The sequence below is a fragment of the Apus apus genome, chromosome 23 (assembly GCF_020740795.1).
Source record: "Apus apus isolate bApuApu2 chromosome 23, bApuApu2.pri.cur, whole genome shotgun sequence".
In the NCBI taxonomy this organism is placed as follows: Eukaryota; Metazoa; Chordata; class Aves; order Apodiformes; family Apodidae; genus Apus; species Apus apus.
In genome coordinates, this window is record NC_067304.1 from 730,036 (window position 1) to 751,966 (window position 21,931).

Genomic DNA, 21,931 nt, shown 5'->3' on the forward strand with positions numbered 1-21,931 from the left:
GAATACCATTTTCTGAACGCATTTCATTGAAAAATTCACATTTTTATGAGGTCTGAAAACTCTGAATCCATTTTTTTTTTTTTTTAATCTGAGGTGTGTTGGGACACCTGGCTTTGCTTTCCTGTTTTTGAGATACAGTTGCACAGGGAAAGATCTAATTCAAAGTTGTAAAGCAGCTGACCTGGATCCACACTGCCTGGGAAATGTGGGTTCCCTTGTGAGTGTTTGTCATGCAGCTGATGTTCACTTGGAAGGGAAGGACCTTCTCAGATGAGGTCACTCTTCTTTTTAAATGTCACTTCCCAAGCTCCCACTTGGAACAGGCACCTGCCATTTCCAAACTGATGTGTTTAGGAGGTGCAGGTCAGAAGAAGCCTGGTAGGCACAGCTAACTTCATTTTTTAACTCGTTCCTCCTCCCAAAAGCTGGTTAAATACTCTCCCCCCATGTGTGGCAGAGACATATATTTTAAAATAACTGAAAGAATCCACAGAAATATGTTTGGTTTAGCTCACTTTTCACTTATCATTTGGCTTTTTTTTTTATTCTAACAGTATTGTCTTCCAGCTGAGTTTGTTTTACAATCCTTTTTTTAAGGGAGAATCTCAGATGTGATTCTTTCTGCCTTTCTTCCCTGTGTTCTCAGTAAGTGGTGCTTTCCCAGCTGTTTCCTGTGTAGGTGTCCATTTCGTGATGTCTGTTCAGTGCTTCACTGGGGATCTAAGCAGCTCTGAGTTTTGGTTTTGGCAAAGATGTAGCTATTGGATTTGACAGCTGTCAGTCTGAGACGTGTGGTTCCTTCTTGTCATATTGCAACAAGCCTTTTGAAGGAAACTCTTCATGCAGCCAGGATGATCCATAAAACATTAGTGCTAGCATTCACTAATTTCTTTTTTTTTTTTTTTTTAAATTGGTAGCACTTGCAATCTTCATTGACTTTTTTCTGCAAAAGCCCAAAATATGAAATGATGTATTTTCCACTGATGACTCTGCCTCTGCTTGAATCTCATCCACATCTGTGTACAGCGTGAATTGTTTATGTCTGGCTTAAATATATGTTAAACTTGCTTCAGGAATTATTTTGACAAATACCCCAGTGGGAGATATTTCTATTTACATAATAAAATAGGAAGACTCTTTGGAGTTGTTCAGGGGTGAACAGATGACATGTTTTATTAAAGCTCTTGTTCAGTCAAATGGCAAAAATTTCTGAAATCAGCCAGTTTCTAATAGTCCAAGGAGCTCTCCCCAAGGATGTGTGTAGTTTTTTCTTCTCTTGAAACATTGGACTAGACAGGTCTTGAGTGTTTGTCTCCAGAGTGGTGCAGCAGAGCTGGTGGTGAACTGGTTCTGTCTGTGCCTCCCTTGAATTCTGAGCACCAGTAACCATGAGTGTGATGCTGCAGAATCTTGCTCTGTGCCCAGATGGATAAATGTCCCCTGACATGAGCTGAGTGTCCAGAATCTGCTGTGATTTTCTTAATTTAAAATGCAGCTACAGTTCCAGGGGGGCTAGAGATGGTCTTGTGGTGTTCTGTTCCTCAGTGAATGCATCTGATTCAGTAGTTCTGGGTCGGGTCCCTTTTCCAAACTAAGGCTTTAAAATCCTGAGTGCAAATCACAGAATCTTTCTGGTTGGAAAAGCCCTTTAAGATCATGGAGCCCAACTGTAATCTAACTCTGCCAACCATTAACCCAACTCTAAAGTCCAATACTTTGTTCCCAAGCACCACATCTAGATGTTTCTTAAATATCTCCAGGGATGGAAACTCAGCCACCTCCCTGGGCAGCCTGTGCCAGAGCTTAATTACCCTTTCAGTGAAGATTTTTTTCTAATATCTAAACCTTCCCGATTCATATGTCCAAAGATTCATGTTTATGCCTCTAATAAGATGCTTCTGTGTGAGATAGTTCTCCAGGACTCTTTATTGTTACTGGAGAAAAATAAGCACCATCTGGTAGCACTGACCTCTTCTCTCTGGTGACCAATGATAGGACCCAAGGGAATGGTGGGAAGATGTGCAGGGGGAGGTTTAGGTTGGACATTAGGAAGAGATTCTTCACCCAGAGGGTGGTTTAGGTTGGACATTAGGAAGAGATTCTTCACCCAGAGGGTGGTGGAGCACTGGAATGGGCTCCCCAGGGAAGCAGTGATGGCACCAAGCCTGAAAGTTTTCAAGAAACATCTGGACAACACCCTTCAGGGACATGGTGTGAACTTTGGGGTTGTCCTGTTCTGGGGCGGGAGTTGGACTTGGTGATCCAGGCTGTCCAAGGAGGTGCTTGAGCCACTATCCCTGGAGACATCTAAACAGACAGATGTGGTGCCAAGGAACAGGGTTTATTGGTGGACATGGCAGAGCTGGGGTAGTGGTTGGTCTCAGTGATCTTGAAGGTCTTTTCTAGCCAGAGTGATCCTGTGATACTAGTGGTTCTTACCCTTAGGTGGATATATAGCAGGGGTAGACCAGTTGTGTTCTTCAAGTACAGGGAGCTTGGTTGATTAGCTTATGTGTAAATTACTACTTCATAAACATCTAAACCTGGAGGTTATTAATTATAGCTCTGTTTTGTTTGTTTTCTGTCTTTTGTCATCCTGGAGGCCATGTGAACATTCCTGCTGTGTCCCTTGACTGCCTCCAGAGGGGCTGCTCCTTAATGTTTTTGCCTTTTCACTTACTCTCTGCCACCATTTGGAGTTCAAGGATTATCGGTGCAGCCACAGTCTAGATCACACAATGCAGGATGAGCTTCTGGTGAAAAAATCTTACCAAAAAGGCTCTGCTGGCTGGGAGAGGAGAGGCCTGAGGAGCTGGCAGCCCTTCAGGAGCCATGCTGGCTGCTGGTCAGGTCAGTCTAGGAGCAAAATAGGTTCAGAGGAATTCCCATCCTTAAGACAGGACTTAGATTTCTAGTTCTTCTTCTAGATGCAATTGAAAATGTTAATTAGCAGCCATTTCATAGTCCTGCTTCGCCTTCGGTTTACTGAGGCTCTGGGAAATGTTTCTGGTTAAATAGTTGTTGAAACCTCAATATTTAGGGAATGTTTTCTGGGATTTTTTAATTTTTTTTTTTTGCTTGGACACCATTGAGGTGAGGCAAGATGAGCTAGTTGTTGCTTTTCTCTTTCAAGGTTTCATTCCCCTTTTCTTTAGGAAAAGCTGTTTGCCTTCCAGATGTTTGCATTCAAGGATCATACGTCCTGTCACCAAAAGGAGCAGAAACTATTATTTTATTTTTTAGTGAAGGATTTGGGTTTCACACTAGTGCATGATTCAAGGAACTAGATTTTATAGAAGTAATTAAATTTGCAGTGTTCTGTGTAACAATAATCTCATTTGCTTTTCTGTTCTCTCACTTTCATGTTTTTCCTACTTTCTTGCCTTTGCTGCGTGTCCATGTTCTGTCCTGCAAAATTGTTAGTTTTGACTTTCTCCCACTGATGTTAATGTGAAATAATTCACATAATCATCTTTCAAAGTGACCTGCGTCCTCTCCTGAAGAGCTGGCTGCTCTGCCTCTGAGCACACAGCACAGGACGTGCCCAGGACTTGTGTATAAGCTGCAAAGTTGCGTGGGTTTGTGTATTTCGTGTTAGAAACTAAGTCAGACATTTGCTTTCAAAGACTTTCTCTGGACTTGAGTTACAGAGTCTGAGATTGAAGGCAGCCCTCACGAAAACTGGAAGCTTCTTTCAGCAATGTTTTGTACTGTCTTTGGATGATATCCTGCTACCCTTGACTGATATTTCATTTTGTGTTAAATTTGTATTTATTTCAGCATGGACCTGCCTTCTAAAATGCCACTTTTCCCTCCTTTTCCATCCTCTCCTCTATCATTTGTTTCTGAAAGTCTGATTTCTGTGCTGTCTAAAGAGCATCAGTCTTCATGTCACTGCGGTGGTTCTTGTGCAATTCATGTCCTGTTTGTCTGTTGCTGAGAAGGTGCTTGTGATGGAAGCAGATCAACAGACCTGGGGAAATGTGGATCCAGCAATTAGCATGAAACACTCTGTGACAACATAGGGCTTCTTCTTTCTTTAGGATTTGTTGTTTACTCATTAAAAACTGTTTAAAACTATTTTTTCTGCTGTTACTGCTTGTTTTGTGGCTTGACACACTTGGAATTGTCATTAATTGTTATTTTTCTTGTCAAATGTATGCACAGTTTTCAGCAATTCAGTGTCTTTGTTCAGCAACTTGAAAGAGCTTAGACTGTTCTTGCATCTTCTTCCCTCCTGCTCTTAATTCATACAGCAGAGTTGTCCTCTCCAAAATATGTTCTTGAGCCAAAACTGTATTTCAGTTAAGACAGGGATACATCAGAGGTTGCAATTTACTTTTGTATTGCTCTGTATGTTAGTGTTACAGTAACACAACCTGAGGACACTGCAGCAGGTTCCGGGATGCTGTTGGTACAGTCTTCAAAAGCCCCATCTGCTAGAAGAATTGATCCTGGCATTCCCAGAGAGAAATCTTCAGTGCTCATAATGTTTAAAGGAAAACTTCAGCTTTGTTTAATGTCCTTATTTGTGCCTGTTGCGTTCATTAAAAGGACAGGAAAAAGTGATTTTGTGACTTGTTGAAATGGATAATGTTGTGATTGTCATAAATTCTGTTTTTATTAACTCAGCACAGTAATTATTAAAGCCCTGTCTACCTTCTCTCACATTAGCCAGGAAATTGTTCTAGATGAAGTTTGTATAAGAAGTTAAGAAACAGTGTCTCTTTAGTGCTTGCAGAAACCAGATCTCACCGGTGACACCAAGGACAAAGAATATAAGCCCCATGATATTCCACAGAGACAGTCTGTTCAGCCATCTGAAACTTGTCCACCTGCTCGTCGAGCAAAGCGCCTGAGAGCAGAGGTGAGAGTGTGTGTGGGGGTGTGTGTGGGTGTGTGTGGGGGTGTGTGTGGGCACGAGTCCTGGGGTCACCCAGCCACACGTCCCAGCTCCGTGGTGCTTTGCCGGGCCACGTGGCACAACAGGTTTTAGTGAAGTTGCAGGGCAAATGTTCCTTCCTTTGACCAGATCACTAAATGTATATGCAGAGTAAACAGGTTTAACTTTGTCATTGTTGAACAAACGTAAATATTGATAAATGCACAAATTGTCAATGGTATGGCAAGGAATGGGTGGTACTTGAAAAAGCATTACTGAGGTTGGGAGTTGTGAGAGGGATCTTCTCTTGAAGCTGTTCCACTTCACACCAGTTAAGAGTGTGTATGCTGTGATGATGTTTTGGCATGATTATAAATAATCGGGGGCTCACAGATTAAAATACAGGTGGCAAACTCTAGACATGAAGCTTGTCCTCTGCAATTTGATCTCTGTCATTTCCTCAGGGGACAGCCAGTGAACAGGAGCTGCTCTTTAAATGTGTTGGGAGGTTGCTGTAAATTCTTTCATGAGTTGAAGCCAGATGTTAGAGCAGAGGAGGTTTTTGTTGCAGCATTAGCTTTGTTGTATTTAATTTTTTACTCTGAATTCTATCAGTCTGTGATACTTTCACAATGCAATATAAGGCAAAAAATTACATAATGTTAAGTCAATATGGTTTTGTACAGTCAAACAGGATTAATCTTCCCTCTGCTTAAGAAATAATACTTACTTGGATAAGCAGAACATTTATTTATTATATTTTAGGAGATTGTGCTGTGTCTCCTTTGTTGCTCAAAAGCTAATACTGTGACTTCAGTCTTTCCAGCCTGATGTTCCTGCCTTGAGAGTTTACTATTTCTTTTGTTTGAGCAGATGAGGAGCAGGGGAGGCTTATTCCCTGGAGACAGTCCTATTAGTGGTGACATCATGAGTTAGGAAGGTCACGATTGACTCTCTTTGTTCATAATCCAGATTTCTATTTAAGTTTGTTTCAGACTCTCTATTAACTCCCATTGTTCTAGTCCCAGTCTTTATTACTACCAAGCAATAAGGCTACCAAGCTTTGTTGTTGCAAATTCTGCTTATAATTATTCTTAGTAAATAAGCTACAATTAAAGTTTTCTAAAGCTTTTCCACACAAATACCTGGTTACAAGTAGATCTATAATTCTGAAAGATCTCAGTAATTTGGTCTGAAACTTTCCTTTTGAAGTACCTGTGGTTGAAAATCACTAGTTCTCATGTATCCTTTAAAGACACACAAAGATACAGCAGGACAAATGTATTTGAAAATTGTTGCTGTTTCTCTCACTGGTGTAAGATGACAATGAGTAACAAAAAGTGCATGTTTTTGTCCTTTCTGTGGAAACAAACTGCTTGTGCTCAGCCAAAAGGCAAGGCTGCATTCCCAGCTCTTTCCCTGAGCACTATTGATGGCAGGCACCTCATTTTTGTGGAAGGAGGCTGTCCTGATTGCAAAGTAGTAAAGTTTTGGTTTATGTCTCTCAACTTCTTGCTCTAACAAGTTGCAGAAGGATTTGTCAGATGGTAAAACTGAAGTTCGTTCTCATGTTTACCAGTTGGAAATTTCCTTCTTTTTAAAGGTCTGCTAGAAACCTTTAAAATAAGTGAACTACAGGAAAGTACTGTAAATTATTCTTACCAGCAAAATATACAGCCTGTAGGATAAGTGTTAGTTGGCAGTTTTAAGACACATATAGTTTTACTTCGTCCTTTCCTACCTGGTAAATTAACACCAGAAATGCATATTAGAATGAGAAAGAAAAAGGGCAGTGACTGTCATAGGCTGGGTATGAAATGCAAAGGATTTGGATGCTTGTTCTAGAAAAGGTAAGTGTAAAAGATGAGAACAATGCTGTGGAAGTGAAAGTGATGAATCAATCTGATAAAAGGCTCAGGCCAAAAAAAAAAAAGAGCTGCTCTTGTGAAGCTAAATGTAGGCTTAAGCACATTGTTCAGACACAACTCATACAAGTGAAAGATGCAGAAGATGGGGCATCTGTTACTGCATTTCTTGAGGATCAGTGTAAAGTGACCCTGACTCAGTATTACTAAATACCATGAATAGCATTTTTTTGCATATCTTAAGCAATGGGACCTCTACCTGGTCTCATGGAGACAGTAACTTGGGCAAAGAGAACACAAAAAGTGAAGGGGAAATAATGCCAAAACCACCTCTGTAAAAATCCAAATGAAACATAACAAAAAAACCTACCAAAATAACCCCAAACAGGACAACAAACCCTGCCCTTGGAGCACCTGGTGACACATTCAGCCTGGAAGTTGTTCTTTTAGAGCTCGGCCAGCAAGTCCCATTATTTGTGGTTCAAGGAATGGTTGATAGTGGACTGGCTTGGATGAGTAGCAAGAGAGTGGTTGCATGACCTCATTTCCTTAAGAAATTAGGCTTAAAAAATACAATGTTGGAGAAACTCATCTTTTTGCTGAGGGATATGAGAATTGTTCTCCCACCGTCTCAAAACTTCAGGGAAGAAATATAAGAATTAAATGGAAAAACATTATTCTGTGTTGAAAGCTCCACAATACACCAGTGGAATTCCCTGCTGAGAAGGCTGGAGTATGTTCTGCTTCTCTAGAGTAAAAGGAAAATCTATGAAAGCCCAAAGTTCCATGCTCTTTTGCTCCTTATAAAGTTCCGTGAAATGAATCTAAACACATGGTGTCGTTACTGGCACAGGCTTTTTGCAGCATTTTCTTTCAAATCTTCAGGTTGTTCCCTGTGTTATTTCTTTCTGAATTCTTTTTTAAATCATTGAAGACAAGTATTTCAGAAATGCAGAATTCAGGTTGCCTTTTTAGACATGTGTGAGTATAAAATGGTTCCCTGAGTTTTAAATGAAATCCTCAGAGTCTTTATCCAACTTCATCTGCCTTTTCCCTAAAACAAATCAGGTTACAGGTTTAAGACCTCCCTTGTACCCCAGGGACACATAAGCTAGTTCTCTGAGCCCTTGCAGTCCTCTCTAGGTTATTTATCAGACTGGCTGAAGAGCTGTATGCAGATTTTTTTTTTTAATTTGGAAGTCAAAGTTGTCTTTCCCAGCTCTTTTCTCAGCACTCAAGAGAATGGAAAAGTGTATTTTAAAACTTTGGGGGGGTCTGCCACCGAAGTTACCCAACTGTAGAGACTTGCAGAGAATTATTTAGACCTTAGCAGGCACTTCCTTGCCAGGACTGAGGGCTGGATGAATCCAGCTCTTCCCACAGCGCTGAGGGGCAGGAGGAGCAGGGGGCAGGCCCCATGTGTGTCAGAACTGCCTGACCTTGAGCACCTGCCCTGGGTCTAGATGCTCAAGTGAACATAGACACAGAGTCATTTTGGTTGGAAAAGACCTTTAAGAGCATCCAGTCCAACCATTATCCCAGCACTGCCAAGGCCACCACTGCCCCATGTCCCTCAGCACCACATCTCCAGGGCTTTGAAACCCCTCCAGGGATGGGGACTTCACCACTGCTCTGGGCAGCCTGGGCCAGGGCCTGACAGCCTTTTGGGGGAGAGATTGTTCTCAAGATCCAACCTAAACCTTCCCTGGCACAGCTTGAGACCATTTCCTCTTGTTCTCTCCCTTGTTCCTTGGGAGAAGCGACCAATCCCCCTGGCTCCAACCTCCTCTCAGGCAGCTGCAGAGCCAGCAGGTCTCCCCCCAGCCTCCTTTGCTCCAGGATGAACACCCCCAGCTCCCTCAGCTGCTCCTCATCAGACTTGTGCTCCAGACCCTTCCCCAGCTCCCTTGTGTTTTTCTGGACATGCTTTAGTAGCTCAATATCCTTTCTGTAGTGAGGGGCCCAGAACTGACCCCAGGATTCAAGGCACAGCCTCACCAGCACATTTCCCACATTTTCCTAAATACAACTGTAACACCAAACTGTTCCCTCTAATGACATCCTTGTTTTTTTATTTTTTCTCTCTTTTGGTTTCTTTTTTAAGGCAATCAATATTAAAACTGAATCTGACCCTCCAGAAGCCAGAACTCATAATCTGAGACGTAGAATGGGATGTGCACCTACCAAGTGTGAAAACGGTGAGTGGCACAAGGGGAATGAAACAAACCGGGAACACAATGACTGAGACTTTGTACAAACTCACTTTAAGACCAGAGTTAAATTCAGCAGTTGGAACAATTCAAAGTATTTTTCTAAGGAAAGTACTTCTGTTAACTTCATTCTTAAATTGGCATTTATTGTTATTTCATTAAATTATTTTATGGTTTTGAAATCCTTGTGTTTGCTTTGTAAGTGGTTGAGTTTTCTTAGAGAAAAAGATACTCTCCGTTGAAAAAAAATTTGCTGCTTCTTAAAACTTCAGTGTCTCTTAAGGAGGAAGCAGAAATGGGATTTAAGACAAATTTCTATTTTGTATTTTAAATAGTTAGCATGAATCTACTGGATTTAGACAGAGGAAACATGTTTAAGAAAGTATCATATTTCAGACACTTTTAGGGAAAAAAAATAATTTGAAATCAGGAAATTAAACTCATGGAGGCAAAAGATAATATGCTGTGAACTAGACAACAAAGTTCCTGTAGTATGTTTTTTAAATTGCTTCTATTGGTAGTTCTGAGTCTGCTGTTACCTCTCTTTAAGAAATAATAATTACAGACTGGGAAGAAATCTTTCATGCTATCAAAAGAAGAATAAGCTTGTTGACAAATAATCTGGCAAAGCAAATACAGGAAACATTTACAGCCACTTAATAATTGAAAATAAATAATTTGTCAGTCTCCATTATCCATTCAAAATGGTTTTTTCCCAATAATTTGTGTAGATTGGGGGCTTTTAGATAACTTTTTCTATAAGGAGTGTCTCTACCCATTAGCCTTTTTTCCCCTCTGAAGAGCAGAGGAAAATGCTCAAGATTGTTTGTGTGTTTTGTTTTTTTTAATGTTTGAGTTTTTCATCTACATAGACATTGTTCTCTTTAATATTTGTGAGCTTTAGCACTCCAAGAGGTGCTTTGGCTTGTCTCATGTCCAGCTGTAAAGGTCTCTGTCTCACTTGCAATTTTAGCCAAGACCTTTGTTGCACCCTTGTCTTCAGCACCAGGTTGCTGGGATTCTCCACGTTCTGTTCTTGTATTTGGGTGGATTGTTTTTTGGTTCTTTATCATGTCAAGAATGAAGACTTGAGTAGAGACATGCCCAAATGAGGGAGCAGTGTAAGAATGTAGAATGTAGAAGAAACTGCTTTTCCCAGGTTACTTCTGCTGGGTGCTCATCTTTGACAACATGTTCTTATGAAAGCTGTTGCTACCAGAAACTGGGGTGTGAAGTTCATTGTAGGAAGCTGCAGTTTTGTGTCATGTCTTCATGTGACACTCTGCTATAAAATTGGTGGAGTAATTCAACCACATTTGTGAACATGGTGTGGAAACAAAATCTTGGTTTATGAGAATATTCTTAACTTAAATTACATTGTATTTAAAATGCCCCCTAAAAAAATGTAGGCTGTGATAGTCATTGCTAGCTGGTGGTGGCATGGTTGGCTTTTTGGATAACACCAGCTTGTGGAGGCACTTCTAGGTGTTCAGATGTTACCTTAAGCCAGCTGGAACAAGTGTGTGTTGGGGATAACAAGTAATTCAACAGGTATCTTGGAGTGATGCAGTCTAACAAGTAATAACAAATAAAATAAAAAAGAAAAAGTTATGCTAAGCATTAAAACATATTGTAATACCCTCTTTTTTTTTTTCTTTTTTTTTTTTTTTTCTTCTCTTCACCAGATAAGGAAATGCACAGCCCAGGGAAACTTCCTGAGAAGAGGGAACATGCTGGGGAGCCAGAGAAAGACAAATCCAAAGTCCGGTCTAAAAAACCCACTAATGCTGTGAGTACAGCCTGCCTTAGAATCAGAGAAGATGCTGAGTTGGAAGGGACCCATCAGGATCATTGAGTCCAACTCTTGTTCCTGTGTAGGGCACCCCAAGAATCACCTCAAGTGCCTGAGAGCATCATCCAAACACTTCCTGAACTCGGGCAGGCTTGGTGCTGTGACCACTGCCTGGGGAGCTTGTTCCAGTGCTCAACCACCCTCTGGGTGAAAAACCTTTTCCTGAGGTTTAGGTCAGCCTTCCCCTGCTTCATGTTGGTTTCAGGTGTTGCTGGGTTTCTCTTGGGTGTGGAGGGAAATATCCTGTCACCTGTATCACAGCAGGTGCTCTTGTGTTCTTTATGTCACCCTGTGGCTGAAGCAAAGCAGTATCTGTGCCTGCTAGAATGTACCTCCTACTTCCTCCTCAAGCTTCATGCTGTTACAAAGCTGAAAACAACAAGATAGTTAAGTTTCAGTATGTTTAACTGAAGAGCTTGTTCACTGTCTCCAGGGTACAGTCTCAAAATAAGAATTTTGCAAGAAGAGTCCAAATAGAAATGGTTCTCCTGTGACCTGATCTCTTCCTGTTGCTCTTTGACCTCAAGGGAGCCTAATGCAAGCTTTGGCACCTGGCTCTCCAGCAGTCATGTCACTTATTCTACAATTCCAGCACTAAATTGGAAACTTTATTGTTCAAATGTTTCTTAAAAACCCAACCCTGCTCCCGCTCCAGCTCTCCACACAGCACCACCTCCCCTCCAAGAAAACCCAAACTGAAAGCAGTGGTAGTTTGTCTCACTTTTGACAAAGTGATAGAAATTCTCTGTCCTTGCCACTGCTTGGGTCCTTCCTAAGACAAAATTTAATCCACACCTATAGCTATATACCTGAGAAAGAAATGTGCAGATACAGGAAGGTTGGCACCCCTGTCCCCCAAAGAAGGAGGAGCAGGAGATGCTGCTGCTTATTTTAACAGTGTAAGACAACAGGGTCTGGTTGTCCTCACATCTGTTCTGTATTAGAGAAGGGCTCTCCAGCCCAGGCTGGTGCTAGTGAAGGTGTGGTGAAGGACAGGCTGGAGACAGCCCTTCCCAGGCTGGGAGGGCCTGCACCTCTTCTTGGGGCTTGTGGGCTGCTGTGTGAAACCTCCACCAGGCCTCAACAGCTGACCCCTGCCCCAAAGCACGTTGCTCTGCAGGGCAGCTGGGGCCTTTCCAAATTAAAGTGAAGGTCTTGGCCAGTATCTCTGGGGAAAAAGAGAAAGACGCCCATCAAGAGGAACCCCTTCCTCTCTTCTGCTGTTCCAAACGATCTCAGATGAGAACATCTGTGCACATACACTGCACACGAGAGCAGCAGGAAGAAGGATTTGTGAGCCAACTTATGTTCCACCCTCAGTGCTGCTGATGTAAACTGTCCTGGCCAGGGAATCAAACATGTCTTTTGGGAAAAATATACATGGAGGGGCTTGGAACTCTAGTGGTCCTTCCTTAAGTGACAGAGTGGGATTATTTAAACTTGTATATAAATATTATGTGTTTGCTTGTCTCATTTCCATTTCAGAGATGAGGTAAAAATAAGCTTTGGCCAATGTCACAAACAACTGAGTTACCAAACTGCTCTTTCACCAGGAGTTTCCTGAAGTGCTCCAGTTCCCACTGTGGCAATTGTTTGTTACAGGTGGACCTGTACGTGTGTCTCCTGTGTGGCAGTGGTAACGATGAGGACCGACTCCTGCTGTGTGATGGCTGTGATGACAGTTACCACACTTTTTGTTTGATTCCACCCCTTCATGATGTTCCCAAAGGAGACTGGAGGTGTCCCCAGTGTCTGGCTCAGGTAACGCAAGAAAACATACAAGTTAAGCTGTGGGTTATTTTTGAGGTTTTTTAAAAAAATGATCCTAAGGATTGAAAATACCATTTGTTTCTTACTTCAGGTTGTGCAAACAAGGTGATAGAAGGTGAAGCTGAAATGAACACTGGGCATGCTTCAGACTGGGAAGCTGCCACTTGAATATTTTGGAGGCAAAAATTGAATACATTGGGTTTTAATTAACCCCTTTCCTCTGTAGTTAAAATGGTTGCTTAAGCTGGGTGCTTCAGTGTGGAGGTTTATGCATTTTTTTCCACTTAGCTCTACTAGAGGAAGGAGAAATTGGTCATATCAATTAATATTTATGCAGATTTATAAATAAATAAGTATTGTGATTTTGAGAATTAAGCAAAGTAGGTTCTTCTGGCTCTGTGCAACTTGGGGCAACCATTTCATTTTGGTCAGGTGTCCTGCCTTCTTACCCGTCAGATGCTGCAGTCATAGCCCATTTGGGTGAAATCTGAGCACAGGTTGTCTTATGAATACATTATAGAAATAATTATCTTTTTAATTACAGGAGTGTAATAAGCCTCAAGAAGCTTTTGGTTTTGAACAAGCAGCAAGAGATTACACACTGCGCACGTTCGGAGAAATGGCCGATGCATTCAAGTCAGACTATTTTAACATGCCAGTACATGTATGTCCTTGCATTTATCCTGATGTCAGAATGTAGATTTCATTTTTTGTGTGTGTGTGCTTAATTAAAATATATACATTTTGAGGGGGAGGGAGGAATTCCAGGTTTAAATGGTTTAAATCCCCAAATCAGAGGCTCACATTTAGGTCAGTGAATCCTTGTTCTTTCTGGTGTTGTGGTTTCTTGTTCTGCTGTTTTCTTGGTTTGTTTTGTGTTTTTTTTTTTTTCTTTTCATTTTTGAAGAAATGTCTCTGTCACCTGTTCCTGAGAACAAAGCAAGTCTTGTGTGGAACCATGTTTCTACTGCATTATTTTTTCTCTTGTTGAAATGATTTTGAAAGAGGGAAATGGTTTGAGCTACTGGAGGTTCCTCCCTGGGAGCAGCTTTAATGCACATGCTTTTCATATACTGAATGCACCTTGTTTGTTGTCTTTTCATACCTAGATGGTCCCCACTGAGCTGGTTGAAAAAGAATTCTGGAGACTTGTTAGTACCATTGAAGAGGATGTGACAGTAGAATATGGAGCTGATATTGCTTCAAAGGAATTTGGAAGTGGCTTCCCAGTTAGGGGTGGGAAATTTAAAGTTAGACCAGAAGAAGAGGTAGGTCTCATACTGTGTATGTTTCCACTGCAGTTCTTCATTAAATAAGTCTCTTTGGTACAAAGCAAGACAATGGAACTGGATTGCAAATTGTTTGTTTTGTGCGTCTGGCACAGTATTTGAAGAGGAGAATTACATTGGAGTTTTGAATAAATAAATTTTTCTGTGATCAGACATGGAAAGCTACAGGTTTATCCTAGAAGTTAATAAACAACTTCCAAACAGACAAACAAAAAGTCTCATTTTAACAAAGCAGGTCAGATAAGGTTTGTGAAAGGAGTGAGGACAATGGAGGTTTTGTTCTTTGATTAATTGACCTGCTTCTTATACTTTTTCAGCTGGGGAAAGATGCCTTTCTTCTGTTGCTCTTCTGGCACTTTTATCTTCTTGGAATTTTTACTTCATGTTGTAGAAACCTGTGATTGTTCTGTTCAATTTTCAGGAATACCTTGATAGTGGCTGGAATTTAAACAACATGCCTGTGATGGAGCAGTCTGTTCTTGCTCACATCACTGCAGACATATGTGGAATGAAACTGCCCTGGCTCTATGTAGGAATGTGCTTTTCTTCATTCTGTTGGCATATAGAAGACCACTGGAGCTATTCCATTAACTATCTGCACTGGTGAGTTTGAGAATAAACTCAGCCTGAGAAACAATCTCCTTTTCATTCCCCCTTCCCCTTTTTAATTAGTGGACTAAAGCCAGATCCATAGAGTTCAGGCCAGAGTGACCCTTGCAGTCCTGTAGCAGCAGGGTTACATTTGACACAGTGTGATTCCTGCATTGATTTGCTTTTGGACAAGAAGTTCTATTTTGGAAAGAGACATCCATTCCCAGTTCTAAAAATCCATGAGAGCTGCAGCAGATACTCCATCAAATGTTTTATTATGCTCAATGTAAAACTAAAAACCATGCATTTTTTAAAAAAATCATCTACCTTCAACTAACAACCTTAGGATCCTGCATATTTTTTTTCTCTGTTAGAAAGATCATTCTATCATAAATCCTCTCATCAAGCAGACAGTTATCAACTGTAATCAGGACAGATCTTTGCCATCTCTGTAATATTCTAGATTGGACTTAAACTTCTCACCTTCCAACAGCTTTTCTAGAGTTTGCATTATTCTTGTTGCTCTTCATGAAACCTGTCAAGCTTTTTCCCTTTCCTTGTTCACAGAAGTATTCCAGCAATGTGGTTCAACTGGGATGTGATTTTACATCTTTTTGGTTGGTTATTCAGTTGCTGCTCCTTGAAACAGCTCCTGCTGTAGCACAGGCCAAGTAGTCAGTGACTTAATTTGCTTGCTTTATTAGCACTTAACTGTGTTAAAACAAATATTTGAGTGAGGGTAATTAAATGAGTGATCAGGATTCTCCTGTAAAAATTGTACTTCTTGTAATTTTTTTTTCTCTTTTTTTTTTAATCTGAAAACTGGGAAGAGGAGATGTTTTGTTTGCAGTAGAAACTTCATTCCTTCAAGGAGAGCTTCCCTCACTGTTGTCAGAATGACATGGTGGCTCCATAGCTTTTCCTGAACTGCATCTGTGGTTGCAGGCAAGGCCAGATAGTGATCATGTTTCTGTGCACACACATGTACATTCACAGACACGTGTGCAAGTTGCTCTGCCTGCTTTTAATTCGTTTCTTCAATATGAAAGTTCTTCATGTCTTTTCATCTGCAGATATTCTTTTGTATTTCCCTTCCACTGAGAGGTTTAAGTCTGGGCGATTTAGCCTATTTAAGAGCAGTTTGTAGTTGAGGTCAGTATTGTTCTTGACCAGAAGATTCAGTCTTCACGACCTGCCACTGAAGAGCCAAAGCTCTAAACTCTGGAAAGGTTTCAGAAGGCAGGACTTATTCTTGTGGAACACTGGGAGTTGCATGTCCATCTTCAGGGCTCCCAAAAACCTTGGAGGGGCTTGTCTCCTGGGACAGTATTTTGAGCAGACAGTCCCAAGTGAGCCAGGCTACAGCAGCAGACCTTTCATAGGGTTGAAGGCAATAGTTCTGCTGCATGACCCTGTCCTGTGTTGGTTCTTGAGGTGGTAGAGGGAGAAAAAACAAATATTCGTTTCTGAAGATGCTTGCAAAGAAATAATTGCCAACACTGATGCTGGTATTTCTAAAAGCAGGGATGTGAAGCTGTCAGGTAGCAGTGTAGAAAGAGCTGTCACCTTCACCCATTCTGCAGGCTGCTGCCCTCATAGGGCTGGCACCTTATCACATCTCTTAGAATCCTGTCATTCTCCATATCTGCTCTCCTGAAGTCTAGAGACCCCTGGTACCAGTATCCCTGTCCAAGTTTAGCATAGTTCAGAACTGCTGCCACTCCTTCCTGGCACTGACACACACCAAGGAGCAGAATTCTTGACTGACCCAGTGTTGGGTCAGGACACAGGACAGTTTTTAGTTGTGGGTGTTCATCATGAATTCATAGAGTTGTTCCAAGGTGATGGCCAGGCTGCACAGTCATTCCACCCTGCACAGTGATGACTCTCATTGTGCTGTTCTCTGTGGTACCCGTGTAACTGCCCTTCTACAGCCCCTCCTGCTCCTTGTCCTCTTCACCATGACAGAACTGCTGTCTGAGGACAGGAATAAGCTCCTGGATGTGAGAGATATGCTTCTGGATTCACTCTCTTCTGTAATCCTCCCCATCACTTCTTGATTTATGGAAAAAAAAGAACACTGTTGGGTCAACTTTACTCTGCCAGCTCTTCAGGAGTCTTGGGAGAAGGTGACTTGCCTGTTACCCTCTTTTCTGAATACCTTTTCTAACATTGTTCTTGATGAGGTATTGGAAGGCATTGCCATCTTTGTGCTGCAGGAAGCCAGCTCCACTGCAAACCTGAACCAGTATCTACTGGAACACATCTGCATAACCTTAATTTTCTCAGCTGGCTTGAACTGGGTTCAGCTATTGCTAAAAGTTCTTTATTCTTACTCTGGATGTGGATTTTTTTTCCCTCAAAGTCTTTTGCATCATTTGAAAGTTTAATTTCTACTTACTACATGTTGCTTTTATGCAATTATGCACAAGGCAGAAAGAAGTGTCTTTGGTTGTTTGATCCAAGAGGGAGTTCGTGTTCGTGGTAAAAGACAAAGAGCTTATGTTTTGAAGTGATGCTGGAATCGGCAGAACTTCACTGAGGGCTTCTTCAGTCTTTTTATTTTTCTCCCAGAATATTTTAAATATGTGCTCAGAAATGCAGGCAGTTAAAAACTGAGGTCTGGAGGAGGGACATGTGTAAGCTGTCAAGGTTCAGGAAGGTACATCACCTCTGCATCCCTTCCTGGTGATAGACCCTTCTTTTGACATGGTGTATTTTAAAGCGGAAGACTGAAAATGTAACTTACAAGCTTGCTTATATTTAACTTTTTTTAATAATCTTGCAGGGGGGAGCCTAAAACGTGGTATGGAGCCCCAGGGTATGCAGCTGAACAGCTGGAGGATGTAATGAAGAAGCTTGCTCCAGAGCTATTTGAATCTCAGCCAGATCTCTTGCACCAACTTGTCACCATAATGAACCCGAATACTTTGATGGCCCACGGAGTGCCTGTATGTTGTTGGACTCCTGTGCTACTCCCCCAAACCCAACCCTCTTTCATTTGCACTGATTTCTACTTCAAAGCTAATAATTGAAGCCACTTTTTATTATGAAGATGGTGGGGTAGTTTTCATGTGTGTTGTATCTTCCTTCTCTAGTATTATGTGCCAGTGTGAACAGATGGGCAATGGAGTCATTGCTGTTGGAATTGCTTGGCAAAGTCTTTTCTGGAGATCCATCTTAGAATATTCCTATTCCTGTATTTCAGCTGGGAAGTTTAGTCTTGACCTTTGAAACAGGGACAGGAGCTCTTCCTGTGTCTGTCTAATCAGACACCATTTTTTTTTTTGGTCATGGAATTTCTGGCAAGGGGTCAAACCCCATTCTTTCTTTGTCATCCTTATACTCTTATTTTTCCCAGAGAAGTTCTTAGGTATTTAAAAACGTTTTTTCATCAGTTTCCATCATATTCCATACTAGATTATTCATGGGAATTATGTCCCTTTACAACTCAATTAGCTTTTGACTAGCTGACCTTGGGACTGGAAGGAAAATTGGGCAGAAGTGGCAAAATTTGTGGTGTGAGAGACTCCAAAATGGAAAGTTGCAGGAAGATGTGCCTGCTTTCATGCTAGTGACCCAGCACAAACAGCATTAGATTTACAGCAGTAGGAACTTTGGAGTAGGTTCCAAATTTGTCTTCCCCTTCAGCTCCAGGTTGAAAAGAGCCTTGTCTGTGCTTCCCCGGGGTGAGTGCACAGCAAAGGGCACAGACAGCTGGCTTAAAATGCCTTCAAGTGCAGGTCTGGCTGATTGAAACCTCTCTGCTTTCTAGGGACAAGTTACCAAATGCCACTTGTCATTCTTGGGTTTATGTTTTGCAACTATCCAAAGTCGTCATAGAAGTGACTAGGAACTGGAAATTCATCTTCTCTTCAGAGCCTTCAGCTCTGTTTAGGTCTGACCTAATGCTTGTCTGTCTTTTCTCCTAGGTCTATCGAACCAATCAGTGTGCTGGAGAGTTTGTGATCACCTTTCCAAGAGCTTACCACAGTGGCTTCAATCAGGGGTTCAATTTTGCTGAAGCTGTGAACTTCTGCACAGTTGATTGGGTATGTTCCAAGAGCAGTGTTTTGTAAAGTATGGCTCACCCAACGTTGCTTCTGCCTGGTCTGCAGCTCTAATGTCCTGCTGATGCACAGCTGGGGTCCACAGATCAGGAGGAGCCTGTTGCTGGAAGCATGATGTTTTGCTGAAGGTTTGGCTTGATGTCCAGATAGAAAATGGTGACAAGTGGTGTCCCTCAGGGGTCAGTACTGGGACCAGTGCTGTTTAATATCTTCATTGATGATATTGACAGTGGCATTGGGAGCACCCTCAGCAAGTTTGCCAGTGACACCAAGCTGGGTGGTGCAGTTGATACACCAGAGGGTGCCATCCAGGGAGACCTGGACAAGCTGGAGAAGTGGGCCCAGGCAAACCTCATGAGGTTCAACAAGGCCATGTGCAGGGATGACATGCTGGAGAGTAGCCCTGTGGAAACAGATCTGGGGGTACTAGTGCATGAAAAGCTGGACATGAGCCAGCAATGTGCAGTTGCAGCCCACAAGGCCAAGCACATCCTGGGCTGCATCAAAAGCAGTGTGGCCAGCAGGTCAAGAGGTGATTCTGCTCCTCTACTCTGCCCTGGTGAGACCCCACCTGGAGTACTGTGTCCAGCTCTGGAGCCCTCAACACAAGAAGGATGTGGACCTGTTGGAGCGTGTCCGGAGGAGGGCAATGAAAATGACTGGGGGGCTAGAGCAGCTCTCTTATGGAGACAGGCTGAAGGAGTTGGGGTTGTTCAGCCTGAAGAAGAGAAGATTCCAAGGGGACCTTATAGTGACCTTCCAGTACCTGAAAGGAGCCTGTAAGGAGGCTGGGGAAGAGCTGTTCTCAGGGCATGTAATGACAGGACAAGAGGTGATGGTTTTAAGCTAGAAAAGGGTAGATTGAGATTGGACATGAGGAAAAAGCTATTTAATATGAGGGTGGTGGATCACTGGAACAGGTTGCCTAGAGAGGTGGTGGGGGCCCCATGCCTGGAGACAAAAGGTCAGACTTGATGGGACTCTGAGGAACCTGGTCTAGTGCGAGATGTCCCGGCTTACTGTGGGGGGTTGGACTAGATGACCTTTAGAGGTCCCTTCCAACCCAAGACATTCTGTGATTCCATTTCTTTTATGTAATGAACTGTGGGGATTTCTCTGGTTCCTGAGGTTCAGTTTGAAATGATACATTAGGGCTGATATATCTTTTACAGCAGGAGGTAGGCAAGGCTCTGTGCATGCTCAGAAGGAGAAGCACCAGTGCTGCTAAATCTGCTACTTTTCTGTTCCCAAATTTCATTCCAATTGTCAAAAGCCAGAATAAAATTCTTGTGTTTATTGCACTGGAGTTCTCCAAGAGGTGCTTTCTACAATGAAGAGCAAAGCTGGCTTGGACTCCTTTTCTACTATAACTCCTGTGATTAAATCAAATAATAAATTTAACAGGCACTAAGAACAGTTAAAGACTTAGATAGTCCTCTTGGGCGAAAAGCTAATAAGAATTGCATCTGATGTGAGTACATCCTGTTGGGTAGCAGAGGGGGTGGAGGTTTTTAGGGAAGATTATCTTAATGAGAAGGGAACAGAAAGTTTTAGTGTTCAAGCAGGAGGTTTACAGATCAGTACTTTATTCCCAGTGAGCTTCACTCAGCCCATTGAAACAACAGAGACAGCCACACATTACAGTTATTAAGTCATAATAATTTATGAAGTTTTTTGTCTTCTTAAAATGAAAACAAATGGAGGATGGTTGCTCCAAAATCTCTTCTTCCCAGCAGATTTCAGACACGTGGTGTTGCCTCATCTCAGAAAGATACTTTGAAGCTACTGGTATTTCAAATGATCATAGAAACACAGCATCCCAGACTGATTTGGGTTGGAAGGACCTTAAAGTAGTTCCAACCCCCTGCATGGGCAGGGACACCTCCCACCAGCCCAGGTTGCTCCAAGCCCCATCCAACCTGCCCTTCAACACTGCCAGGGATGGGGCAGCCACAGCTTCCCTGGGCAACCTGGGCCAGGGTCTCACCACCCTCAAAGGAAATAATTTCTTCCTAATGTCTAATCTAAATTTTCCCTGTTCCAGTTTTAATCCATTCCCCCTTGTCCTGTCACTACAAGCCCTTGTCAAAAGTCCTTTTTTTCCTTTCTTGTAAAAGAAAATTGCTCCTTTTGTAAGTATTTTTTTCCCTAAAATAAGTTCTTGGCTATTTGTAAATGTAGCCCATCTAAAAATGTTGCTAGACTTAAAAACAAACAAACAAACATCACTTAGAAGTAGGAGATGTCCAAAACAGGAAGAAAGCTTTCTGCTTTGTGACTGTGTTCATATATCAGTTGGTTTGGTTTGTTTTTCCTCTTGTCCTGCCAAGAGTTTCATACCCAACTCAGACACATCACCTAACTGTAACCTGATCATCACTATCTGTCTGGGAAGCAACAGTTCTAAAATAAACCTTTGATTAACCTGCCCAGCTCATAGTTAATTGTTTCCTCTGCCTGGAGTCAGTGAGGGACTTGAATGCATCAGGGAGTCAGCAAGTTTCTCCTGCTGCACACAGTTCATGTCCTGCATAAAACAGCCACATTCCTTGAGAAGGTCCAACATGCCCAGCAACCTGCCTGTGCCAGGACATCCCTGTGCTTCCCTCTGACACTTTCCCAGCCTCTGTGTAGTTTTAGCTTGGGTCACTTGGTTTATTGATTGAATTGCCCCTAATAATGGTCTCTTCCAGGTTGTGAATGCAAGTTTTTTAGCTGGGTTCAGGAGGGAAAAGCAGTGGCTGCTGTAAAGGAGCTATCTTGGTTTCTAAGAACTCAGTTCCTTCATTGATCTAGTTTTACATTCTGAATTCAGAACATTGTTGCTAGAAGGGTTTGTCTTGGCCTTCTATCGAATCATAGAATCGTCCTGGTTGGAAGGGACCTTGAAGACCATCAAGTCCAACCATAACCTAACCTCCCCCACCATAACCTGATGTATCTGTTCAGTGCTTAAATTGTGTCCCTAAGCACTATTATCTATATTTCTTTTAAACACTTCCAGGGATGGTGACTCCACCACCTCCCTGGGCAACCTGTTCCACTGTCCAACCACTCTTTGGGTAAAGAAATTCTTCCCAATAACCAGTCTAACCCTCCCCTGGTGCAGCTTCAGGCCATTTCTCTGGTTCTGTCATTATTCACTTGGGAGAAGAGCCCAACTCCCACCTCCCAGCAACCTCCTTTCAGGGAGCTGTAGAGAGCAATGAGGTCTCTCCCCTCAGCTTCCTCTTCTCCAAACTAAACAATCCCAGTTCCCTCAGCCTCTCCTGACAGGACTTGTTCTCCAGACCTTTCACCAGCTTGGTAGCTCCTCTGGACATGTTCCAGCAACTCAACATCCTTCTAGTAGTGAAGGGCCCAGAACTGACCCCAGTACTCGAGATGAGGTGTCACCAGTGC

At 42.2% G+C, this 21,931-nt stretch overlaps 1 protein-coding gene across 4 annotated transcripts in view; it reads left to right on the forward strand.

Annotated features, from left to right (window-relative positions):
- The window catches only part of KDM5B (lysine demethylase 5B), a 62,220-nt gene that overhangs the window by 16,358 nt on the left and 23,931 nt on the right, over positions 1 to 21,931 (forward strand). For all 4 annotated transcript variants that reach the window (XM_051639085.1, XM_051639087.1, XM_051639086.1 and 1 more), the window contains 9 exons: positions 4,733 to 4,867; positions 8,852 to 8,945; positions 10,643 to 10,746; positions 12,412 to 12,570; positions 13,124 to 13,243; positions 13,689 to 13,847; positions 14,290 to 14,471; positions 17,248 to 17,410; positions 18,392 to 18,511. In XM_051639085.1, the coding sequence (XP_051495045.1) occupies positions 4,733 to 4,867; positions 8,852 to 8,945; positions 10,643 to 10,746; positions 12,412 to 12,570; positions 13,124 to 13,243; positions 13,689 to 13,847; positions 14,290 to 14,471; positions 17,248 to 17,410; positions 18,392 to 18,511 (1,236 nt within the window). The remainder of the gene's footprint in view (positions 1 to 4,732; positions 4,868 to 8,851; positions 8,946 to 10,642; positions 10,747 to 12,411; positions 12,571 to 13,123; positions 13,244 to 13,688; positions 13,848 to 14,289; positions 14,472 to 17,247; positions 17,411 to 18,391; positions 18,512 to 21,931) is intronic.